Source organism: Erithacus rubecula (genome assembly GCF_903797595.1).
Source record: "Erithacus rubecula genome assembly, chromosome: 8".
In the NCBI taxonomy this organism is placed as follows: Eukaryota; Metazoa; Chordata; class Aves; order Passeriformes; family Muscicapidae; genus Erithacus; species Erithacus rubecula.
Window position 1 is genome coordinate 18,354,801 of NC_136659.1, and position 20,722 is coordinate 18,375,522.

Here is a 20,722-nt window from a genome sequence, read left to right on the forward strand (position 1 = left end):
TTAAACCACAAACATGAAGCTTAAAGAACTGGAAAGCTGTCTTCAACAAGTTGATATTTTTGAAAGTCCAAAGCTCCTCCTTGAACAGTATGCAACGAGACCTCATATTGCAGGTAGAGGCGACGACACCACTGTTTCCTCTTTTACTAGTTCATCAGCACTTTTAATTCAAAAAGTTTTTTCTACTGCATTGTCTCCTTTGAAGGCGAATTACCAAAAGTAATTAAAAAAGTATATCCAACAGGAACATGTATAGTATTATTCTGGTTATGTCCAATCCAAAAACCAAATAAATTAATTTAAAAGATAGGGTTTTGATGGAAGCAATCGTAATCTGTAGCTTAAATGGAGTTATGTCATGGCCCACAAAACCAGTAAAAGTGTCTATAAGGACACTCATCTATACCTTAATTATGTTCTTTTCCATATTTTATATGCATTTTATATTCTATTGTTTTTCCCCAAAAAAGTGTAAAGGCATACTTTTCCCACAAATAATACTCAGAGCTCTATCTCTCCACCAAAGTCCACAGTTTGTAACTCATCAAAATATTTTTGACTCTTTATATATAAATGAAAAAGAGAATTACAGGCGGTGAGAAGATCAGTTTAACTAAAGGGGTTTTCTAATGCAAAATTAAGTTTTCTGAAGACAGAAAGAGCTTTTCTTGATTAGTCATGTACGTATTTGGTATTATTTACATTTTTATTTGGATTTTTTTTCCCCCAGCATGTATGCTTTATACAATTCATAATACTTTTGATGATATTGAAAACAAAACAATTGCAGATCTAGGATGTGGTTGTGGCATGCTCAGCATTGGAAGTGCAATGTTAGGAGCAGGGTAAGTAATTAAGTTCTGATTATATTTTTTTCTGCCATAGACAGAAAGTAAGATTAAAACATAGCAACATTTCAGATAGATTGTCAGACTATTCATCAAGTTCTGACCATCAATAACCATTCATACTGTGAAAGTGATGGAGCTGTAATGAATTTGGAAATCATTTGCTTTCCTCATAAGCACCATACAGACACATGAAACTTAAAATTTGGATTTATACTTGAGAAGGGGCAACAGAAGTACTTGAATTTTTATCAGCACTGAATTTATAATGTATGCTTGTTACATTTCCTAGATAAAACAAGTTGTGTACACAGATCCCTTACTGTAGAATTTAAGTGCCATTTTAGTTTGTAGTAGACTAATACATGACACTTTCCTTTTTTTAATAGATTCTGTGTGGGGCTTGACATAGATGCAGATGCACTGGAAATATTTAATAGCAATATTGAAGATTTTGAGCTCACAAATGTCAACATGGTTCAGTGTGACATCTGTTCTTTATCTGATACCATGTCAGATACTTTTGACACAGTTATTATGAACCCTCCATTTGGTACCAAACATAACAAAGGTTGGTAACTATGAAACTCAGAAATTATTACAAATGAAACAGCAAGGGAAATGCTTTCAATGAAACATCTCCCTTCTTTATTAGGTAGATATTCTAATTACTTAATATTTTGTTGATCTAGAATCAGCTTCTTAAGATTAACAACTGTAACACTGTAAATAACAGTCACTGGGATTTGAAATAAACAATACTAGATATTTAGTATCCCTATCATTTTTATTAAAAACTGTTATGTTTTAGAAATACTTTCTGTACCTTACTGTATTCAGTGCTGTTTCTCAAGTACCTGTTATTCCAGAAAAAATTAAGCGGATCTATGAGCTTCCATTTAACAATTCTAATAATTTCATCATTCTTTTAGGAATTGATATGATTTTTCTGAAAACTGCTCTACAAATGGCAAAAACAGCTGTATATTCCCTTCACAAAACTTCAACACGGCAGGTAAGTTCTTAATTTCAGTAGAATAAGAAACTAACCAGACAACAAAATAGTTGGCTATATAAATGTCTATAGCTTCATTGATTTCCTGCCTACTTTGGAGGGTACATTTGAGGTTATCACTAATTATGTCTCTAACATACATCAAGATAACTGTGTCATCTAATGCTTCAGCTTGAGAATCAAAAGCATAGGAGACTTATTAAGTACAGAGGTGTAGATGTATATAAAGCAGATAATTTTAGCTCATTTCTACACTGTCTACTATTGTAGCACATTGAAAAGAAAGCGGCAGAATGGGAAGTGAAGATGGAAGTCTTAGCAGGTAATATTTATTTATTGTCAACAGAAAAGAAACAAAAACCTTTTGTTTTACGATATTATCTCTAATACTACCAGCCAGTCATAACAGCCTAAGATAAATTTAAGTGTTATTTAACACAGAAATTACACAGGTCTTTTTCTTCTTTTAGCAGACTTAAAAAAAAAAAAATTAAATGTTTTGCTACCCAGCTGGAATACAAGCAGGCACTTAATAAAGCTCTGAGGAACACATATTCTGTGCAGAATTAGGTTTGGTTTTTGACTAGATTTTGTCTTCTAGCAGAAGTTAGCTCTCTTCCTGCTTCAGAGGGATTGTTGCTGAAAAAGAAAAGCCAAGCACTGGAAAGTTCTCACAAACCAAAAAAGCATCCTGTCCTTAGTCACCTAAATGTTTTTGACAGTTAAATATCTTCCCAGTTTTTCAGTAGCACTAACCAGATACTTTTTAGTTATAGAACTTGAGATGTAAAGTTGCACAAGTGCTTGAAATACAACTTCATTTTCAGCCATCCACTTAACTGTCTGATGTGGACAGCTTCAATGTTTAGTCATCATCTAGTGCAGAGATGAAACAGGTACGCCAGGCCATAACAGATGCAGACATTAGAAACAGAAGTACACAGCTGTAGGGCTTATGTGGCTGATCATCATCCTAGTCTAACATGTATTCTTTATACTGTTCACAGAACTTAGGTTTGATTTACCAGCATCGTACAAGTTCCATAAGAAGAAATCAGTAAGTATAAAACCTGACATAACTGATAAAATACTGAGGTAAATAAATTCTCCTAATAAAGTTTTTGAGCCATATGTACTGGATGAATGCGCACAGCATTCAGTTACATCACTGCTGTTACTACATTTTGTAGCAGAACAGGGAAAAGTATCATGATAATGCAAGTCAAAGCTATATACAGAGATTAAAGCCAGCACTACAATTAGATGTGATCAAGCTAGGGGTAGCCTCCTTGACTCAATTCCTAATGGCTGTTTGCTCAACCGTACCTGCAGCTCAGACTTGGAGTGAATGAAGTGCTGAATAAAGGCCACAGTAACAAGGATGTTACAGCAGTAGCATTATTTCAGAGCCAGCCTGGGGGCAGCAGGAGGAACTTAATGCACTTCATCCCACTGTTAAAAGATACAATCAAGACACTACAGTATGGCAGCCTAAGCCCACAGGAAGTTCTTGGCTACTAAATGCTGGCGTGGAAGCCATGTATCCCCATCCCTCACCATAAGGGAAGCAGAGAGGAGACTGAGCAATAGTTGAAGACGGTATGAGCAGCAAAGAATAGAAGCTTTAATCAACTGGTGACAATGCTTTTGGTGACTCAAAATTATTCAAGTCTGTCCTTACCTTTACCAATTCACAGTTGAAACACTATACTGTATTAACCAGGCTTCAGTAGAAAGCAGTTTTAAGTTCTGAATTTATTGTCAGCTGTTATTAAACATAACCACGAGATTACAAAGTCAAAAACCTTTTACATTTGAATGAGATGCCAGCAAAACTGAGAAGATCTGACAGTATAAACAAAACTATAAATAGAAAAGTTTTCCAGGGTTTTATGTTAGGAGTAACCATGCTTCTTAAACAAAAAAGGAAAGCTGTAACCCAATAAAATGAAGCTTTCTCTAATTGTAGGTTGACATTGAAGTGGATTTCATTAGATTTTCTGCCAAGAAAGTCCTGAACTGAGGCATGTCTTTAAAACCTATTGAAAATGGAAAAATAAAACCACTATTTTTTTAAAATTCTTTTGAGTATTACTGATTGCCATCTCCATTTTCTGTTTTCAGTTGTTTTGGTGCAGGTTCTTCCTTTTCTGTTTCCTCTAGTGGTCTCTTCTTGGGACTTGCTGGTTCTGCAAGATGGAATATGTAGTCATTTAGGGAAAATGGAAGCTTTGCCTGAAATCTTCAGAAAAAACCCAAACTCTTCCCACCATGTAAACTTGAGTCACAGTTATCTACAGCCACAACTACACTAGAGGGTTTGCTTCTTACTGTAACTAAAGCTTTTAGATGTTCTAAAATACCCCATTCTAAGAGCTTCACCCCTATCTCCACAGAGGAGAGCAGCTAAGAAAATGAAAGAGTAGAATCTACCAGGAGTAGGGTTTACTGAGTTTGAGTTAAGCAGGTGCTGCATGTAATGAATAGCTTAGCTCTTCCTCTACTCCAAGCTAAATACTGGCAGGCTGAACTGTTGAATCTTCTCATATCTTTAAGGGGCAAAAAAAGCACCACTCAAGAGACTGAGTCTGTAGAGTTGTGTAATGCTGCTGACAGCCACCATCTTTCAATGCATAATGTTAAACAGCTGTGCAAGTATAGCCTTCTCTGTCTAGTAATGATCTAAACATGCTTTTTGGACAGTTGTGGAAGGAATGGAGTACAAGATTCTTAAGGCAGATCCTGCCAGGAGGACAGAAATGCTACAAAGCAGAGCCAAATCTGAAACACATGCAAGAAACATGAGTACATGGAGCTACTTTGTGTAAAAAATAAGCTATATCAAGTCCACAGAATGACATACCTGTTTTAGTATCATTTTCACCATCTTCTTCATCATTCTCAAACTTTATTTTCTTGCCCTGAAACTGTATTTTTCCTTTTTGTGCACCCTGAGGTGTCTTCCCACCTCTTCCTTTTCCTTTCATTTTGCGCCCTGTGGAAAAACAAGATCAGGAACTTTGTATCATTTGTCTTTTAATTGGCCAGCTGCAGAGACTGCTTTACAGTTGAAATCAGTAAGCAGTATGTATTCACTACTTAAAAGTGAATTTCATACATCAATTCTAGGAGATAAGGACTTAAATTAAGAAGAGGAGAGAGAACCTTTTGTTTTCTGTTTCAGCAATTCCTGCTGATCTTCCAGGATTTTTTTCAGAGCTTCTTTCTCTGCATCTCCTTCTAGCACTTCCCATGAAACATCCTTGTTCCGGAGCTGCAAGTTTCCATTATGTGCTGCTTTGGCTTTTTCCAGAGCTTCTTTGGCAATATCCTTAAATAGGATAATTCCCTTTAAAAGAAGAGTGGTATTTACATTTTAATCTTACTGCAAAAACATTCAGCTAGAATGATGAACAATATATGCTGTTAAGTACCTCAGCAAATTCATTAATCTTGTATGACTGTAAAACATGTCTAGACTGAAGCAAAGCCCTCAGCCTGAGCTAATGAACATTCTGTTTTGACCTTATTAACTAGCAAGGCTGGAACCATTATCTGTTCTTTCGAAAGAAATCATTTAATTCTTTAAATATTCTGCAATTTCTCAAAACAGTAAGTTACTGGATAACATAAAAGAACAAACATTTAATCATTCATTTTCAAACTTCAATACGTAGATCTTAAATCAGTGTCTAAGATTACTGACCTCCTTTGCACCTCTAACAAAGTGTATCCACTTGATTTCTCCGTGACCAGAAAATACATCATGGAGGTCTTCTCTGCATGTTTGGTCATCTAGATCACCAGAAAACTTCAAAAGACATCCTGTCTTTTCTTCCAGAGATTTCTAAATTAAATTAAAAACCCCCACATTATAACTGAAGAGTTTGAATATTAATATTCCCCCCTCAATCCTATTAAACACAATAGTAATAAATAAACATTTGAAGTTACAGTAATTCAAGCGTTTTTTCCTACATAACCTAGTTCTGCTGATGTCCAAGTCTTGCACAGTGTGTTCTCCCTCCTTTTTTTGAGTGTTCTTTGCTTACTGTCATATGGAGCTTAGGACTCCTTTCCCATATAAATTACACTCTTTAAATTTTACAAACTGCTTTCTGAAGGCTGATTAATTGAAATTGTATACAATACCAATGAAATCCTTAATGGAGCCTTTAAATACCATGGAAAAACAATCACCTCAATGGTGCATTCAGGATCATTCTGAACAGGCAAACATGCCTAATACTGCAAATTCAGGACATGAGCCTTTAAACAAAATTAGTCTTAGAAAATAAGATTAAAACACCATGATAAAACAGACAATGTAAGTTATTTGGAAAAGCTGAAGTGACTTTCTAGAAAGTGCTCTATATTACAGCATTTCAAATAAAATATTTCTTGTTAGCTTTATAAAATGTGAATGATTTAAGAAACTCATACCATTTCTGCATCTGCTGCTTGTTTCTGCTTTTCTTCTTTTTCCCTGCAAAAAAGTTAAATTAGTTATGAGTCAGTTCAGGCGTGGTCAGACAAGCAAGACAGCCACTTTGATTGACAATGACTCACTGTTTAGCTCTCGCTTTCGCTTCTACTTTGTTTTGTTTCCTTTCTTCATTCTTCTTTGTACAATACTCCTCCCTTCAATAGAATGTAAGTTATTTTAAGATATTCTGTTATAATTAGTTTGTAATACAGGAGTAGACATGAAACAGTTGAAATTATTTTTCCAAGCTGAGATGCTAAGTCTCCAAAAGGTACATATATCTATCAATGCCTGTAAAACAGCATGAAAAACTCACTTCTCTGGCCAAGCCAGGTCCTTGTGTAAATCTACTCCTGACTACTGTTAGTTCATATATCAATTAAGTGGACTTACTTGAAAAGTACTATCAGCTCTGTGTCTTTGTACTTCTGATTTGGTATCTCTGTGAACTTCTTAGCAGATTCAACACTATCAAAAACTGCAAATATTGAGCCCTATTAAATGAAAAGAGATATTGTTAGAGGAATCGAACAGAATGTTGTCTAGGAGGGATCCCTGCCCCAGGTCTAAATGCTCATTACCTTAAATGTTCTCTGCAATGTTCGCCTCATTTGAATATTTTCAACTGGACCTTTATCCTCAAGCCATTCTTTGATATCATCTAGAGTTGCATCTAGTGGAAAGCCTTTCTGCAAGACAGCAATAAGCTTCAATTATATGCCACAAAGTGACTCTTAAAAATTATCACCTCTATAGTATGAGTTAATTCAAGCTTTACTCTCTGGTGGCTATCACGTAAATTCATGCAGGACAGCACTAAGTAAAGAAAAGTTTACTTACAACATATACAGATCTGTTTTTAATTGCAGCCTTATACTGGTCATTTAATTCAGGAAGGGGTTTATTTGGAGATCTTCTGATTTTAGTTTTGTCTTCATTTATTTCCATTAAACCAGTCTTGGATTTTCTTAGTGCTTCTACAATAACATGAAAATCTTTTGAAAGGCGACTTAACCTATTGAGTAAGGAGACAGAGGTTATCACAAAAACACAAGCAGAACTGAAGCCAGATGTTAAAAAAAGCAATGAGGATTGTAAATGCACATCAGGAATACCTGACCTGATATACAGATAGGTAGCTCAAAGTTATTGTTTTATCCACATTAGTTGTACTGTGCTTTACCTGTTGAATTTGATCATTACTTCTAAAGGTACCCAGCCATCGTCTAGTTTGATCTGTTCCTTTAGAAACTTGTCTCTTGGTAGATTGTGATTGCCAAAATAGTACTGCAAAAAGGAAGGGGGAAAGGGGAGAGGGGAGGAAAGAGAGATGTCTCCTTAAGTTTTCAGTCTCAAATGTTTGTTTTCATCTAACAGCTTACTGCAGTAGATTAAGAGATACCAAAATTAATTAATCTGAACAGTTGGGAATTCTGAGATTATTACTTCCTGCTTAAATGTGGTATTTTGCCAAAAGTTAGCTGCAATGTGTAAGCTGTAAAAACAAAACCATCAGAAACAAACCACACAATAACCCAAACAAACCAACTCCACACCAAAACAGTTCTTCATCCAGTGGAATTAATGAGGCAAAGATAGATTACAATTTTGTTTAGGAAAGGAGCAAAGCTTATTCTGTTAACATGATAAGCATTCATCATCCTGCTCAAACTGCAGTCAAAAGTCAAATTTGTCACCAGCAGAAACATGTTGTACTCCTTTTTTAAGGAGTATGTATGCAAGAACATTGTATTTTCACACTAAGAAATCATACACATAGACTGGAAATTCTAGGTCTCATTCAAGAAAACATCATAAGATAAAGAAATAATGATTTTATATTTAACTTTTAATTTTATGTCCTTATTTTCATTGTGTCTGGCATGGGAAGACAATTCAGTTCACAAGACAAGTTAATCAGATTCTTTCCCTGACTAGCAGTCATCTAGCAAAGGTCAAATACTTGGAACCATAAGTTGGAATATTTTCACCAATATCATTGTGCCTTGAAAAGTCAGTGTAAGTTCTAACACTGCCTCTTCCTCTAGTATATCTCAAACTCACATTACCAAAAGTCTAGTTTTGCCAACTACATATAAAAAACAAAATACAGTGGTTGAGGAACTCCACATTTGGGTTGTTATATATAAATAATGGCTCCATATTGCTATGGGCATTCATGTGCAGCTACATTTTTTGTCCTTCAGGAAAGTGGTTTTGTTCTAGATGCCATTAAAAGCAACTGGCTCAGATTTTTTGTTGTAGGGTAACCCTCCAAGCCTCTAGAGAGACAAAGAGTTAATTCAAAGTAGGCATGTAAGTTTAGTTGCAATAAAATACAAAGCAATAAATTATAATAGCAAGTCATGCATGTGCTAGTATTTTCACCAGCAGAGATTCCCAACCAGGATTTTTTCCCTACAAAAATTAATGCACATAGAATTAAAATGCATTCTCCTCCTATTTGCACAGGTAGAATAACCCCAGCAAACATGGTAGTAAATTGCTTAATGAGTCACTTGCTATAGCATCTAAAATGCTAGCAAATTAAACCTTTTCTAGTTTGAAATGGTATTCTTACAAGCAACTCTATTCAAGTACAGCTTCCAATTTAAACTATGATTATGACTATCCTAAAGTGTTAAATACCTGTTACAGACTTGACATTTTTAAAGAGCTGAAGATTCAAGTCTAACTCCCAATAAAGTTAATTTCCAGTTAGCCAACCCCTGCCCCCAAAACACCTCAGTCCAGATCCCAAACTATAAAATGAACTTACCTCAATTTGCTGGCAGATTTTGCTTTCCAAGATAGACATGTTTTCTCCATTACCATTTTCAGCCATTTTTACCAGCTGTTTTGAAGAGAATACAGAGCAAAAGCACTAAGTTTTGAATAGTACTTTATACAGACTTACATTCATATAGCATTGCATTTCACTGCAGCCTCATCTAAATAAGGTAACAGCCAAGTTCATTAGCCATACATTTATGCCTGTGAAGCAACTATTAACATGACTGCAGAATCCAAGAGGAAACTATGAAACAACTGAGGGGAAAAAAGCTCCTCACTTTGGGTGTTAGGGCAGCATTTGGCATTCAGCAGTCACGATTACATTTAAAAAATGATGGCATTTATCAGCCTTATTTGTTATTTAAGATAAAATTTTAAAAATGTTGGCACTTCACAGCTTTATTTGTTATTTATCTTTTTCTAGGCACATACCCTCAGTTCAGAACAACAACAAAAAACAATGTTGTTGGCTCTCAGTTTTAAGTCAAATTCAACCTCTCATCACTAGGCAAAACAATCACTAACAAAAATGTTCAATTCCTACATAGGTATAATGAGAAATGTTTCTGAAGTTTCTGTCTCCTGTGTAATCTTTGGAAAGTTCCCAGAACTTACTGGAGGATGGAATGAAAATACCTGCATTTACTGACACATCCTAAAGATGTCTCATTCTCTCCTTTACAAATGTGTCTTCACTGCAGTTCTGCTTGAATAGTAAATCAAGTATCTTTGATAACATAAGACATTTTAGCTTGGAAGTAACTTTACTTAACTGGCAGCAGTGTATAATCCCAGTATGTCAGATGCAGTCACTGAGAAAGCAGCTACTGGCCAGAAAATTAAGTGGGATCAGACATTTTCTATCTAGTCGCTCTTATGGATAGAGTGTAAAGATTAATCCTTGAGAAGCTTTATGAAGCTGTCAGAAATTAGTTTGAATTCAGTTTTGAACTATGAAGCAGAGATTTCTTCTCACTTTGAGCACTAACACACTTGTTAAATCCAGCTACAGAAGTTAAAGCAGCTTCGTGGTTGTTACCCCAGTTCATAGATCTACAGCTGCTGGCAAAGATGGTTTTGCCATCAAGATGACTGGCAACATAGCAGGGAAAACTCCCCTGAGGTGTCCTTGTTACAGGAAATTATGTTATTAATCAGAATACCCAGCTGGCAGCCTCATCTTCTTATTTAAGTAGTTTAATTCACCAATAACTCTTACAGCCTACTGCAGTCTACAGTATTCCCATTTCTTCCTCTTCCTGATCTCAAGGCCGCATTCAATCCTTGGAACTTGCAATTCTTCAGGACTTACAGCCTTGAAAGGTGGTGTGCTTGCACCTGTACCTATCACTGTAACACTTTTTAAAGCATGATTTCAGCAAGTATTAGCCAGCTGTGCCGAGTGTGATCCATTTATCTAAAAAGCATTTTACAAAACCCAGGCACTGGTACCCAAGCTGAGAATTGCAGTTACTTCAGAGATGTCCCACATGAGCTACCCTGACTACAGGAGACTGACACTTCACCACCAATAAGGTGCTGGTAGTATCTTAACACCCTACTTGAGAGAGAAATCAGTGTTCTATTTCACATTATATCAAATTTGATCCAATTTAATGGCAACCTATAGAATGTTGCTGATTGCTGCCTCAGCCCAGGATACTCAACACCAAAAACTCAATTTCCACATAAGACTCAGCTTCTTATTCACTGTTAAGAAGAGAGAAAAAAAAAGTCTACTTCCTTAGTAGTGTTTTCAATGTTAATACCAAAAAGTATGATCCAACACAAGATTTAGGACAACTCCTTTAGAATAAGTCTTAAACATGGAAAAGTTTTCTAAAACGAAAGATTCAAGCTTGCCATGCATGGAATTCAATTCAGTCACTGAGCTTTAACCTACTTAAAAACAGAAGCAGCCTTCTAATTTAAGAGAAATTCTAGCCTTGTCTGCACATGCTCACTTCAGACTCTAGCTCACTCATTTGGCACAACTTCCAGATCAATAGAAGACTGATAAAAAGCTCCAATGAACAGCAATCGCAGTCAGAACTGCATGCAAAATCCTACAAAAGATTTCATTTTAAGGACTTTGTTAATAAACTACACTGATTTGTTCCTTCAATGTGCCAAAAGTCTGTATTAGTACGACACAACACATAAAAAGACAGGTTAAAATAAAGCAAGTAATCATTAGGTTTAAATTATAAAAAATTACAGTCAAGCCCCTTAACTAGAACCATTAGATCTCACACTGTATTAGCTAGATCATCCCAAAAGAACTCTCAAGCAGATTTTCCTCTTACCAGCCATTTAGTTTCAAGCTCTGTACAAAGTTTAGTTGCAGGCTGATTCTACCATTACTGTAATAGAGTGAAAGGCTTTTTTTAAATAAGAAAGCTTTCCCGATAAAGGAGCATGGAACTGTTATTCATATTATGCCTTCTTCAGGAACCCCTGCACTAGCGGTCTGAACCTGCTTTTTAATTAAGGGTAAGGATTAACTACAGCCATACATTTTTACAGACGTTAACTTTAAAAGGGTTTTTTTTGTTTTTTTTTTTCAGAATCAGTGCAATGTAAGAAAAAAATTGATTCAAAGGATTTGTTAAGCAATTGAAACGTCGGTCCATTAACTGTGCTAGGAGACCATCAGTTTGCTGCTGACAGTTTTACACGCCTGCAGCGGCAGCACAGAGCTCTTGTGGCAGCCTCGGGCCCAGCCTCCCGCCCAGCGGGCTCCTCTGCCGGGCGGGAGCGGGAGCGCCGCCCTCGGGCCGGGCCCGGGTCCCCGGGCGGGAGCGGTGCCGCGGCTCCGCTTCCCCCGCAGGGCCCGAGCCCCGCAGCGCGCACCGAGCTCCGCGGGAAGCGCTGCCGGCGGGAAGTGACCGCGGCGGCGGCACGGCCGGGCCCGCTCCGCGCCCCCGCCGGGGCAAAGGCGGCACGTGCTCCCCTCTCCGGGAACCCTCCCTCCCGGCCCGGCCGCCGCGCCGCGCCGCCAGCCCTGCCCCGGCGCTCCTCGGCAGGGCCGGGAGCAGGGGGCACGCCCGAACAGCGGGAGCGGCCGGGAGCCGCCGGGAGCGGCCGCACACCAACCTGCGCGCTCGGGCCCCGCTCCGCCGCTCCAGAAACCGCGAGTCGCTGCCGCGCGGCCCAGCAACCCCCGCGGCCCGCCCGCCCCTCACGGCTGCGCCACTTCCGGCGCGGGGGCGGGGCCACGGTGCTGCCCCGAGCGGCCCCGCGCCGGGAGCGCGCCCCTCGTGAGGGCTCCGCGCGCCGGGATTCTGTTCAGTCTTTTTGTTCACAGCTTTTGCGCACTGAACAGAAAAAGTAACTTAACAACTTGGATTTGTACAGTGCTGGTATATTTACATTTATTAAATAGTATTGCAAACATTCACTTAAACACTACAGATGGACTGTAAGCATCTATAGCGCTACAGACACGGGAATCGCACAAGTGAAAATTTTAACAGAGTATTGACCTTACAATGGATTTGACTTCCACATTACTTTATTTTCTAGTTTACCAGTGAAACAGTAAAACAGTGTCTACCATAATACAGGTCCATTAGCACAATAATTTAGTGTTTACACCCAACTGATTTTAAAAACATTACACAGATGGCTAAGAGATTCCCTGCTCTGAGCTTCCCACCTCTCGTAGGCTGCTGACCAGAGGTCAGAATCCTATTCCTCTTGCTGAGTTCATTTTACTACCTGTGCCCAAGACCTGATTGCAACCTTCCTGGGATGTGCTACACATCTCTTTTAAAAGGGCACTGGAGGTTATTGTGAAAAATAGCACCAGTTGAAATTTAACCATGATTCTGAACTTATTCTTCTCTCCATTTATTCTAATGCATTGAAAATCTCTGAGAAATTAAGATTTAACAGAAGTCCTAAGCAGTAATTTATTTGACTTTTATGCCAGACCAACAAACGCTGTCCTGACAGGAGATAATTAAAGGCTTTTTTCCACTCTGCACTTAACACTGAGGCCCAAAAGCAGCATTTGCTTGCCTGCAGGTCACCCGGGGCACAAAGCAGAGTCCAGCTTCCAGTGCCTGTGCTCCAGCCCTGGAACAGCACTCTCTCACCAACATCAAGCACTTAGCAAGCAGTTGACAGGTGGATGCTGAGGTTTGGTTTTGTTAGTCCTCACCTTGTTCATAGATCCTTTCACTAACTCATGACTGGATACCTGCCAGAATGAACCTCAAGGCCAACCACAAGCAGCTGTTCTGTGCTTGTGTTTTTCAACAAACACACAGCTTCATGAGTACATAATTTGCACTGAAAAATTACATAAACAGTTGAGTTCATTGTGGTTTCATTCAATAAAAAGATCAGCTTCATGTTCATGTGATGTCCTTTAAATCTCCACAGGCCCTTGAGCAATTCTCAGCTGTGGAGATTTCCAGGAGAAATAAATTCACTTTATCTCTTTTGCCCACCTGCTTGGCTCACACATTTCAAATGGCCTCAGAGTTCAATTCTCCACACCTCTAGAGAGTTTAGAGTCTTTAAACAAATTGCATCAGATCCTTAAATAAATCTCAATGGGATGGATAACAAAGCAAAACACTGAACATACACACAAGCTTCTGACAGTGAGGCAACATACAGAATTATGAAAAAAGAACTGTACATATACACCACAGAACTTCACATCAAAGTCACAGCTGAGTGCCACCTGCTACCAGCAGTCAAATCCAAGTCAGAAATAGCATAAAAATGTGAAAGAATAATAAAAAAAAAGAAAATGCCTGTGATGAAGCAAAAGAAATATTATAAACTCAGAACTTACTACTTGGAAAAGTAATTTCTTTGTACCTGAGAAATCCAATAAAACCAAAATTTCATTTTAGGTGGCAGTGCTGGTGTGGGAAGTTCCCACCACTCCCTACGGCAGCCCTGTGTTGCCTCTGCCTCTCACACCAATATCTAACAGCTGTTTCTGCTGTCATTTTATAAACTGGGGATCAGTGCTTAAAGAACTTTCTCTGCTCCTCCAAGCATTTATTTATTTAAATCACCACTGTCAGACCAGTCAGAGTGTGATCTGTTTGTCTGTAAATCACTTTACAAAATCCACTTTCTACACAGAATTTGAAGATCTCATCTTAAGTTTTGAGAGAAATAATACATCAATCCTCTAGACAATTTTTTTTTTCTTTGTGCACAACATACTTTGACTGGTTTCTTTAGTTGTTACCTTTGCTGAAGTCATACTTTAGAAAAGACCAAATGGTATTAAACAAAATAGAGAAGTTTGAATCTCAGGCAGATTTTAATTTTCCAGTTTCTCTCATTTCCTCCTTCCATTCCACACAGGCACACATCTTGAATTGATATTAAAAAAGGGTTATACATTAACCCCTCCCCCCCAAAAACAAACTACAAATAACCTGTGCATCAGCAAAAGATCCCATTGCAAGCCTTGCAGTCTTTTTTCATTTCTCATTGGCAGTGTTAAAGGGAGTGTGAGAAAGGGAAAGCGAAATGCCTTTTTATTTCTCCTTCTGGAAAACCAGTGCATGCTTTTGGTCTGTGTCTGGGGCTACTACCAACATTTCTTCCCTCATTCCTCGACCAATCTCTTCTTTGCTCTGGCACTTGAAGGTAGAGTTGTAAATGCCCATTTCTGACTCTGATAACCTAGTTGTCCAAGTGATATTGAACTGCATGTACCTAGGTTGTGTCAATGATCAATTTCTACAGCTACCTTCAGAATACAAAGATTTCATCTTAAGGCCAGCAGTCCTTAGAACTGTATTTTGTTTGGCTTTACTCATCTGAGCACCAAGTCATAGTTTCATCCAGTGATTAACAAAAACAAATCGATTTTTCACAGTAGTTCCTAAGCATTATAAGAGAGTAATTTGAAAACTTCCATGATAAAGAATGATTTGACTGAAAAATATAGGAAATCTTGTTACCACATTTATGTTTCTGAGTTGTCTAAAATGATAACAAATTATATCTAGTTATTGACAACATGCACTAAGAGATTGTATTAGGCAACCCCTCATGAGGTAATCAGCAGCATTATGAATACTGCATCTGCTGTTGTCTGTAACAGCAAGATGAAAATTAACTGCTTACACATTATACACACAGACACAGCCATGTGACCGCATAGCACTGGGAAGATTGCCCACTGCTTCCCATTTGTTCAGTTCAGGGTCGTATTTCTCAATGCTCTGCAGGTATGTTCCTTTTGAATAGGAATATCCTCCTGTTACATAGATGCATCCGTTCATAACCACCGTGCCACACTCCATCCTTCTCTCCATCATGTGAGCCATCTGCTTCCACTCATTTTGCTCTGGGTCATAGCAGTCAGTGATCGTGGTCTGTCCACCCACAAAATAGATCTTGTTTTGTAACGTAATTGAGCACAATCCGTATTCTTCAGAAAGAAAGGAATACAGCACAGCTCAGCATGATAACATAAACTACAAGTACATGACAAATACTAGGCACTACTGAGGGCAGCTGAATGTCCTCATCGAGCTTAGGAAACACTCAAGAATTTCTGCTACACCACAGCACCAGCACTCAGTGAAAATTGCTTTAAAAACTTACTGTTATCAGATGTAAAATGTAAAGAAAATCCTTTTAAATTAATATAAATATTTTTTGACAAATGTCAATGAATAGTTAGAATTTACAGGAAGTTATATTATTTAATAGAATGTGGACATTCCTTAATTCAGTATTTATATAATGATTTCTATATAACAGATTCTTGAAGAAGGTCTTCCTTTCCACTTTCAGAGTTTGGAGCAGCCCTTGCAACCTTACAGGCATTTCTTTTTATAATTAGGAATACGCTGAAAACCCCTAACTGGGCTTAAGGAATCCCAGGTACAAGCAGTCAAATCAAGCTCTATTTTTATTAGAGAAACTATTTACCTGGATGTGGACTTGTGGTGACTATACTCCACTCATTGCTACCTGAATGGTATCTCTGGATTTTATCGTAGGTGCAGCTGCCCCTGTACCCATAGTGACCTCCAGCGACGTAGATGACTTCATGCAGGACACAGGCAGTGGCATTTCCAACTCCTGTTCACAGTGTGAAAGTCAAACATGCATTCAGACTGCCCGTAATAACCATGGTCTCTTTCATCCATAACTCCATTTCAAATGATTTGTTAATATTTTATTAATATTATAGGCTTGCAAGTATTTAACTGAATGTGAATAAAATAGATTTATCAAGATATCAGCATAAGTCAAGAACGACTAAATAAAACTGCAGTAACCAATACATATTGCATATAATACAGGCACACAATAGTTCACAGGATTTTTAGGCAGTAATTAAAGTCATATTGTCTCACTGATTTTGGAATAGGCAATTAGTTTCACTGTTTCACTAAGAGTTGTTAAAAATCACTTAGATGGCAAGAGCAAAGGTATTGGGAGTTTAGATTGTTCAGTGTCTCAGGCTTTCTTTTCTGATACTTTCAGTCATTCTGATGGTATTACTAATTAAGCTGTTGTATAAACAAAGACACAGGCAGAATGGAGCCATTTTAACTGTGTCTCTAGGAAAACAAAATTAAATACAGCAAAGGAGGGTCTGAGAACCTAATTAGTTTCACACTTATGAAAACTGGGCAAAACAACTGCATAGAATATGTAACTCATAGGATTAGCATAGCATTTCTACTTCTGAAGGAAATAAGAAGAAAATAGTAGCAATATTTGAGAAAAACATGCAAACAATGGAGAAGGTTGTAAAAGCCTGCTTTTTTTCTTTTACATATGCATTCAAAAATTCTCATGTACATAGAAAAATATTATGTTGCATTAACTCAAGTAAATTTTTATAACTGATTATAACCATTTGCATTCATTTATAAAAATGTATGATAAAATGTATAATTGTAGCATTATTGTTACTGTTACAAAATAATAATAGAATAGTCTGCATTGGAAGACACCCAGAAAGATCAAGTCCAACTCTTAAGTGAATGGTACTTTGGCTGCTAGAAACAGGTATTAGTGCTTTTCATTATACACACCCTAAAGATTAAACAAAGGATCCTGAACAGATGATACACAGAAATAGAAGGGAACTCCATGCAAGAGGCTTTAAATTATGACACCTTTATAAATGACTGCATGGAAAATCTTATATAAAAATAATACAGTCCCTTTATTGGAGCCTACTCTTTGAGTGTGTACTGAATGGACTCTTATCCTGGGTAGTTTTCTGATTTCTTTCTAATTTGAACAGAAAGTTTTGTCAGGAAAGAAGGCAAAATTAAACTGAGACCACCACTTACTTTTCTACCTGCTGTTCTATAGCCCAGTATAGCATTTGGATGTTTGTGGTCATTTGGCTAGTGAAGACCTGAACCAAAGCCCACTGATATTACCAGGAGATTCCCCTGGACTTCTCTAGAATTTGGATCAAATCCTAAATGTTTCTGTGACACTTAAAAATGGCAAATACAGAATAATTGACATTGGAGGTAGACACCATACAAAAGTTTACCTACCTTTGATCATGTTTGCAATGGGAAGCCATTTCTGTATTAAAGGATCATAAAACTCAGCTTCTTGGACTGGAGCTCCCTTTCGGTACCCTCCCAATGCATAAATGCAGCCACTCAAGGAAACTGCGCAGTGGTAGTACCTGGCATCGAGCATGGGGCAGCCTTCTGTCCACTCATCTCTCTCGCTGTTATATATCCACACGGTGTCAAGAGCTTCAATACTCTCTGTTCTGTAACCTCCTGTCACATATATGTCTGGTCCTAAACTAGTGACCCCATAGCTCTCTCTGGTGTGATCTGGCATCTCTGTTCCCTGGACCCATGCATTGGTTAAAGGATCCCAGACATGCACTTCTGATAAGGGATGCCAATAATATCCTCCAATTACATACATGGCTGCTGTAGATCTTCTGGAAAGGCCTTTGAGATTGAGGTTCAGGGCATTATATATGAGTGACCTTATCTTACTGTCATTGAGTCGGCATTTGTTTTGCAGGCTTAAAGCTGACCTCAAATACACATTGTCTAATTCTACTTTGATGCAGCTCAGCACTTCACAGATGTCTTCAACTCTTCCTTCCACATTGTGTGCAACCCACTTAATGATAGCTTCAATGGCTACCTCTTCTTTCTGAACATTGAGATTCTCCCTGGACAGAATATAAGAGAGCTTCTCCTTGCCAATGTCCAGAAACTCTTCCTGCTTCCACACTTCTTCAAACTGCCATAACAATATCCTTCTCGACTCTTTCTCCAGCTCCGAGCAATCATGATACTCAGCAAAAGAGTGCATCCCGATGCAGTTATCAGTATCTAAGTGCCTTACCAGAAACTGCTCACAGGCTTTCTTTACTGATACGAACTGGAGCAGGTCTGCAGCCTGGAGTAGGCTTTGGACATTTCTCTTTGTTATCTGGATCTGTGATGTGTATACGTAATTCACGAGAGCTTCCAGTACTGCATGGCTGAGCCCGGGAAGGCTGATCTGATTTTTGGATTTTTCTTTCATATCGGCTGTGAACATGGCTTTAAAATAACTGCTGCAGGCTGCCAGGGCAGCTCTGTGGCAGTGGAAGATGACCCCCGAAGCGCACTGGAGGGTGATGTCGGTGAACAGCCCGTCCAGGTAAAACGCCCGGAACGCCTCCACGAAGCCGGCGGGGTGCGCGGGGTCCCTGTAGAGGTAAGCGTACTCCTCCTGCCCGGCCGCGGCCATCGCCGCGCTCCGCAGCTCCCGCCGCTTTGTCCGCGCAGCCCGGCCGCCCTCCGGCTACGGACCCGCCCGGTCGGCGCTTACGGGGGCTCCCAGCCCGCGGCGGCCCGTGACCGTCTTTGGAAGAGCCGCTGCCGGAGGGAGCAGCGGGGCCGCAGCCGCAGCTCCTATTTTGGTGCCCCGGCCGCCCCCCCGCCCACCCCTCGGCGAGGCCGGCGGGCCCCGGCGCCCAGCCCGGCCCCCGCGCACCGCTTGCCTTGGGAAGGTCCGGCCCGAACCGCTGCCGCCGCCGCCCCGGCGCTCCCCAGCCCGGGGCAGGGGTTAAAGGCTGCCCGCGGCGATGACAGAAGGCCCGGTCGTATTAGGGACAGGAGCAGATGCCTGGGAGCGTCACCAGCTCGGTGTCACTCAGCCACACAACAAAGCGAGGGGCCTCGGCCGCCGCTGTCAGCGACCTGAAGCCGCTTCCCGCAGAAGCCCCCGCGCTCCCAGGGCGCTTGGAGGAGCGACACTGGGAAGAGCAGCAAGCTCCAAGGGCTCCCTCGTTACCAGAGAGCAGGAGTCAAAAGGGGAACAGCCATAGCTCTTCCCAAACTCCTGAACTGGCAGGGTGCAAAGGACAATCACCAATTATGCCCACAGATTCCAGATATAAGTAAATTTTTCAGGAAGTAGGCTATATTGGCCTTTAAAACTCCTGAAAATGTGATTCACAATTTAAGAACTAATTTTTTTTTCTGCTAGCAACACATTTTCTTTATTTGAAACACAGCAGCCTCTGGGTTCAAGTAGCTTGGGCTGTCCATCTGCAGCAGGGTTTGGATTCTTTGGATGCAGCAGTCAGGCTCTCCCTGCCCTGCCAGAGCTTTTTTCCTAGATTGAAAGAACTGCCAATAATTTCTCCAACCAAAAGGAGGTGAATATTATTATTAGCTAAGTGCCAGCAAAACCCAAAAGGAGAAATTTTAAGAGTTCCCACTCGACACAGATGTAAAAGCATCATATTTTTCTTATAATTACCGATGGTATTTCCGCCACAATGCCCAGCAGAAGTATGAACTAAGGAAATCCAAACAGGAAAGTTATATGGTTGTACCCCTCTGCCATCCTTCTTCCCATGCTAACCCTGCACCAGGATTCAAACTGGCCCCTTGGCCTTTACACAGTAGCATGATACAGAAACAAAACAAGCCAAACTAACAAAAAACCCCCCACCAAACTAAAAATTCCCCGCACCTACACACATTTATGCCTTCCTTTTTTTCAACCATTCTTGATGAATTGTTAGCCCAGAGAATTGGAGTTTTGTAGTGTAACCCAGACAGTGTAAACCTGTCTGACACAGGCCTGTCCCTCAGCTACATTACTCCATTTCTTTCCCTAGAAAATTCCCTTGTGCAGCCCGAAGTCTTTATGCATTCCCATGCCAACAGATTTGTTTTGGTTGAATTTTCCATTTCATCAGCTTCCTATGGACAAGCACTTCCAAGTCTTGGCTATCCTACTAGCACACAATACTAAGGCTAAGTACTCATATATCAGTAGTGCACACATACAGAAAGTTTCCCATACATATATGACTTCCATTATGCATTTTTTTTCCATAACATTTTTACCTAAGTCATGTCTCTCCCAGAGAGCAAGTGAGGAGGTCAGCAACATTTAGTACTGAACATGTGTCCCCTTCAAGGAGCTTCTCCCTTTCTTTTGGTTGGGCTACCAGTTTAAACCAACTTCACTCTTTGGAGATACTTGTCTCCCCTCCATTGTAACCAAATGTGGAAAAAAAATTGTAGTTGTGGTGCTTCAGAGAAGTCCTTGCTTTTATTCAGTAAGGAAAAAAACCCAAAC

The 20,722-nt window shown here is 39.4% G+C and overlaps 3 protein-coding genes across 7 annotated transcripts in view; 1 reads left to right on the forward strand and 2 right to left on the reverse strand.

The window, feature by feature from the left end:
- On the forward strand, positions 1-18,175 carry METTL5 (methyltransferase 5, N6-adenosine). 3 transcript variants are annotated; one of them, XR_013774862.1, is made up of 8 exons: positions 1-113; positions 731-845; positions 1,238-1,419; positions 1,781-1,863; positions 2,134-2,185; positions 2,634-2,759; positions 2,871-2,920; positions 3,833-3,942. XR_013774862.1 is itself a non-coding variant. In XM_079310779.1 (7 exons), exons 1-7 carry the CDS (start codon positions 14-16, stop codon positions 18,158-18,160), a joined length of 588 nt encoding a protein of 195 aa, XP_079166905.1. In that variant the 5' UTR covers positions 1-13; the 3' UTR covers positions 18,161-18,175. The 3 variants fall into 3 exon arrangements, 2 of the variants coding, with proteins under 2 accessions (XP_079166905.1, XP_079166904.1); XM_079310779.1 differs by lacking the exons at positions 2,634-2,759; positions 3,833-3,942 and adding an exon at positions 18,155-18,175; XM_079310778.1 differs by lacking the exon at positions 2,634-2,759.
- SSB (small RNA binding exonuclease protection factor La) overlaps positions 3,600-20,722 on the reverse strand; it is a gene marked incomplete at its 5' end in the record, with an annotated part of 21,688 nt that continues 4,565 nt past the window's right edge. The window contains 13 exons of one of the 3 annotated variants that reach the window (XM_079310771.1): positions 3,600-4,052; positions 4,727-4,858; positions 5,029-5,212; positions 5,570-5,710; positions 6,307-6,349; positions 6,433-6,504; positions 6,743-6,843; positions 6,931-7,038; positions 7,190-7,364; positions 7,533-7,636; positions 9,129-9,203; positions 11,449-11,505; positions 12,239-12,327. In XM_079310771.1, the coding sequence (XP_079166897.1) occupies positions 3,955-4,052; positions 4,727-4,858; positions 5,029-5,212; positions 5,570-5,710; positions 6,307-6,349; positions 6,433-6,504; positions 6,743-6,843; positions 6,931-7,038; positions 7,190-7,364; positions 7,533-7,636; positions 9,129-9,194 (1,224 nt within the window). In that variant the 3' untranslated portion in view covers positions 3,600-3,954. Of the gene's footprint in view, positions 4,053-4,726; positions 4,859-5,028; positions 5,213-5,569; positions 5,711-6,306; positions 6,350-6,432; positions 6,505-6,742; positions 6,844-6,930; positions 7,039-7,189; positions 7,365-7,532; positions 7,637-9,128; positions 9,204-11,448; positions 11,506-12,238; positions 12,358-20,722 lie in introns of those variants that run through there. The other 2 variants (XM_079310770.1, XM_079310769.1) reach the window with 2 other exon arrangements.
- Positions 12,488-20,076, reverse strand: KLHL23 (kelch like family member 23). Its single transcript, XM_079310767.1, has 3 exons — positions 17,662-20,076; positions 16,064-16,216; positions 12,488-15,557 (listed from the first exon to the last, which is right to left on the reverse strand). Exons 1-3 carry the CDS (start codon positions 18,872-18,874, stop codon positions 15,247-15,249), a joined length of 1,677 nt encoding a protein of 558 aa, XP_079166893.1. The 5' UTR covers positions 18,875-20,076; the 3' UTR covers positions 12,488-15,246.

Coding starts and splice junctions, on each gene's coding strand:
- METTL5 (XM_079310778.1), top strand. CDS start 14: ATGAAGCTTAAAGAACTGGAAAGCTGTCTTCAACAAGTTGATATTTTT. Junction 114..730: donor AACGAGACCTCATATTGCAG/GTAGAGGCGACG, acceptor TTTTTCCCCCAG/CATGTATGCTTTATACAATT. Junction 2,921..3,832: donor AGTTCCATAAGAAGAAATCA/GTAAGTATAAAA, acceptor CTCTAATTGTAG/GTTGACATTGAAGTGGATTT.
- KLHL23 (XM_079310767.1), bottom strand. CDS start 18,874: ATGGCCGCGGCCGGGCAGGAGGAGTACGCTTACCTCTACAGGGACCCC. Junction 16,217..17,661: donor CATTGCAAACATGATCAAAG/GTAGGTAAACTT, acceptor CACTGTGAACAG/GAGTTGGAAATGCCACTGCC. Junction 15,558..16,063: donor CACCACAAGTCCACATCCAG/GTAAATAGTTTC, acceptor TTCTTTCTGAAG/AATACGGATTGTGCTCAATT.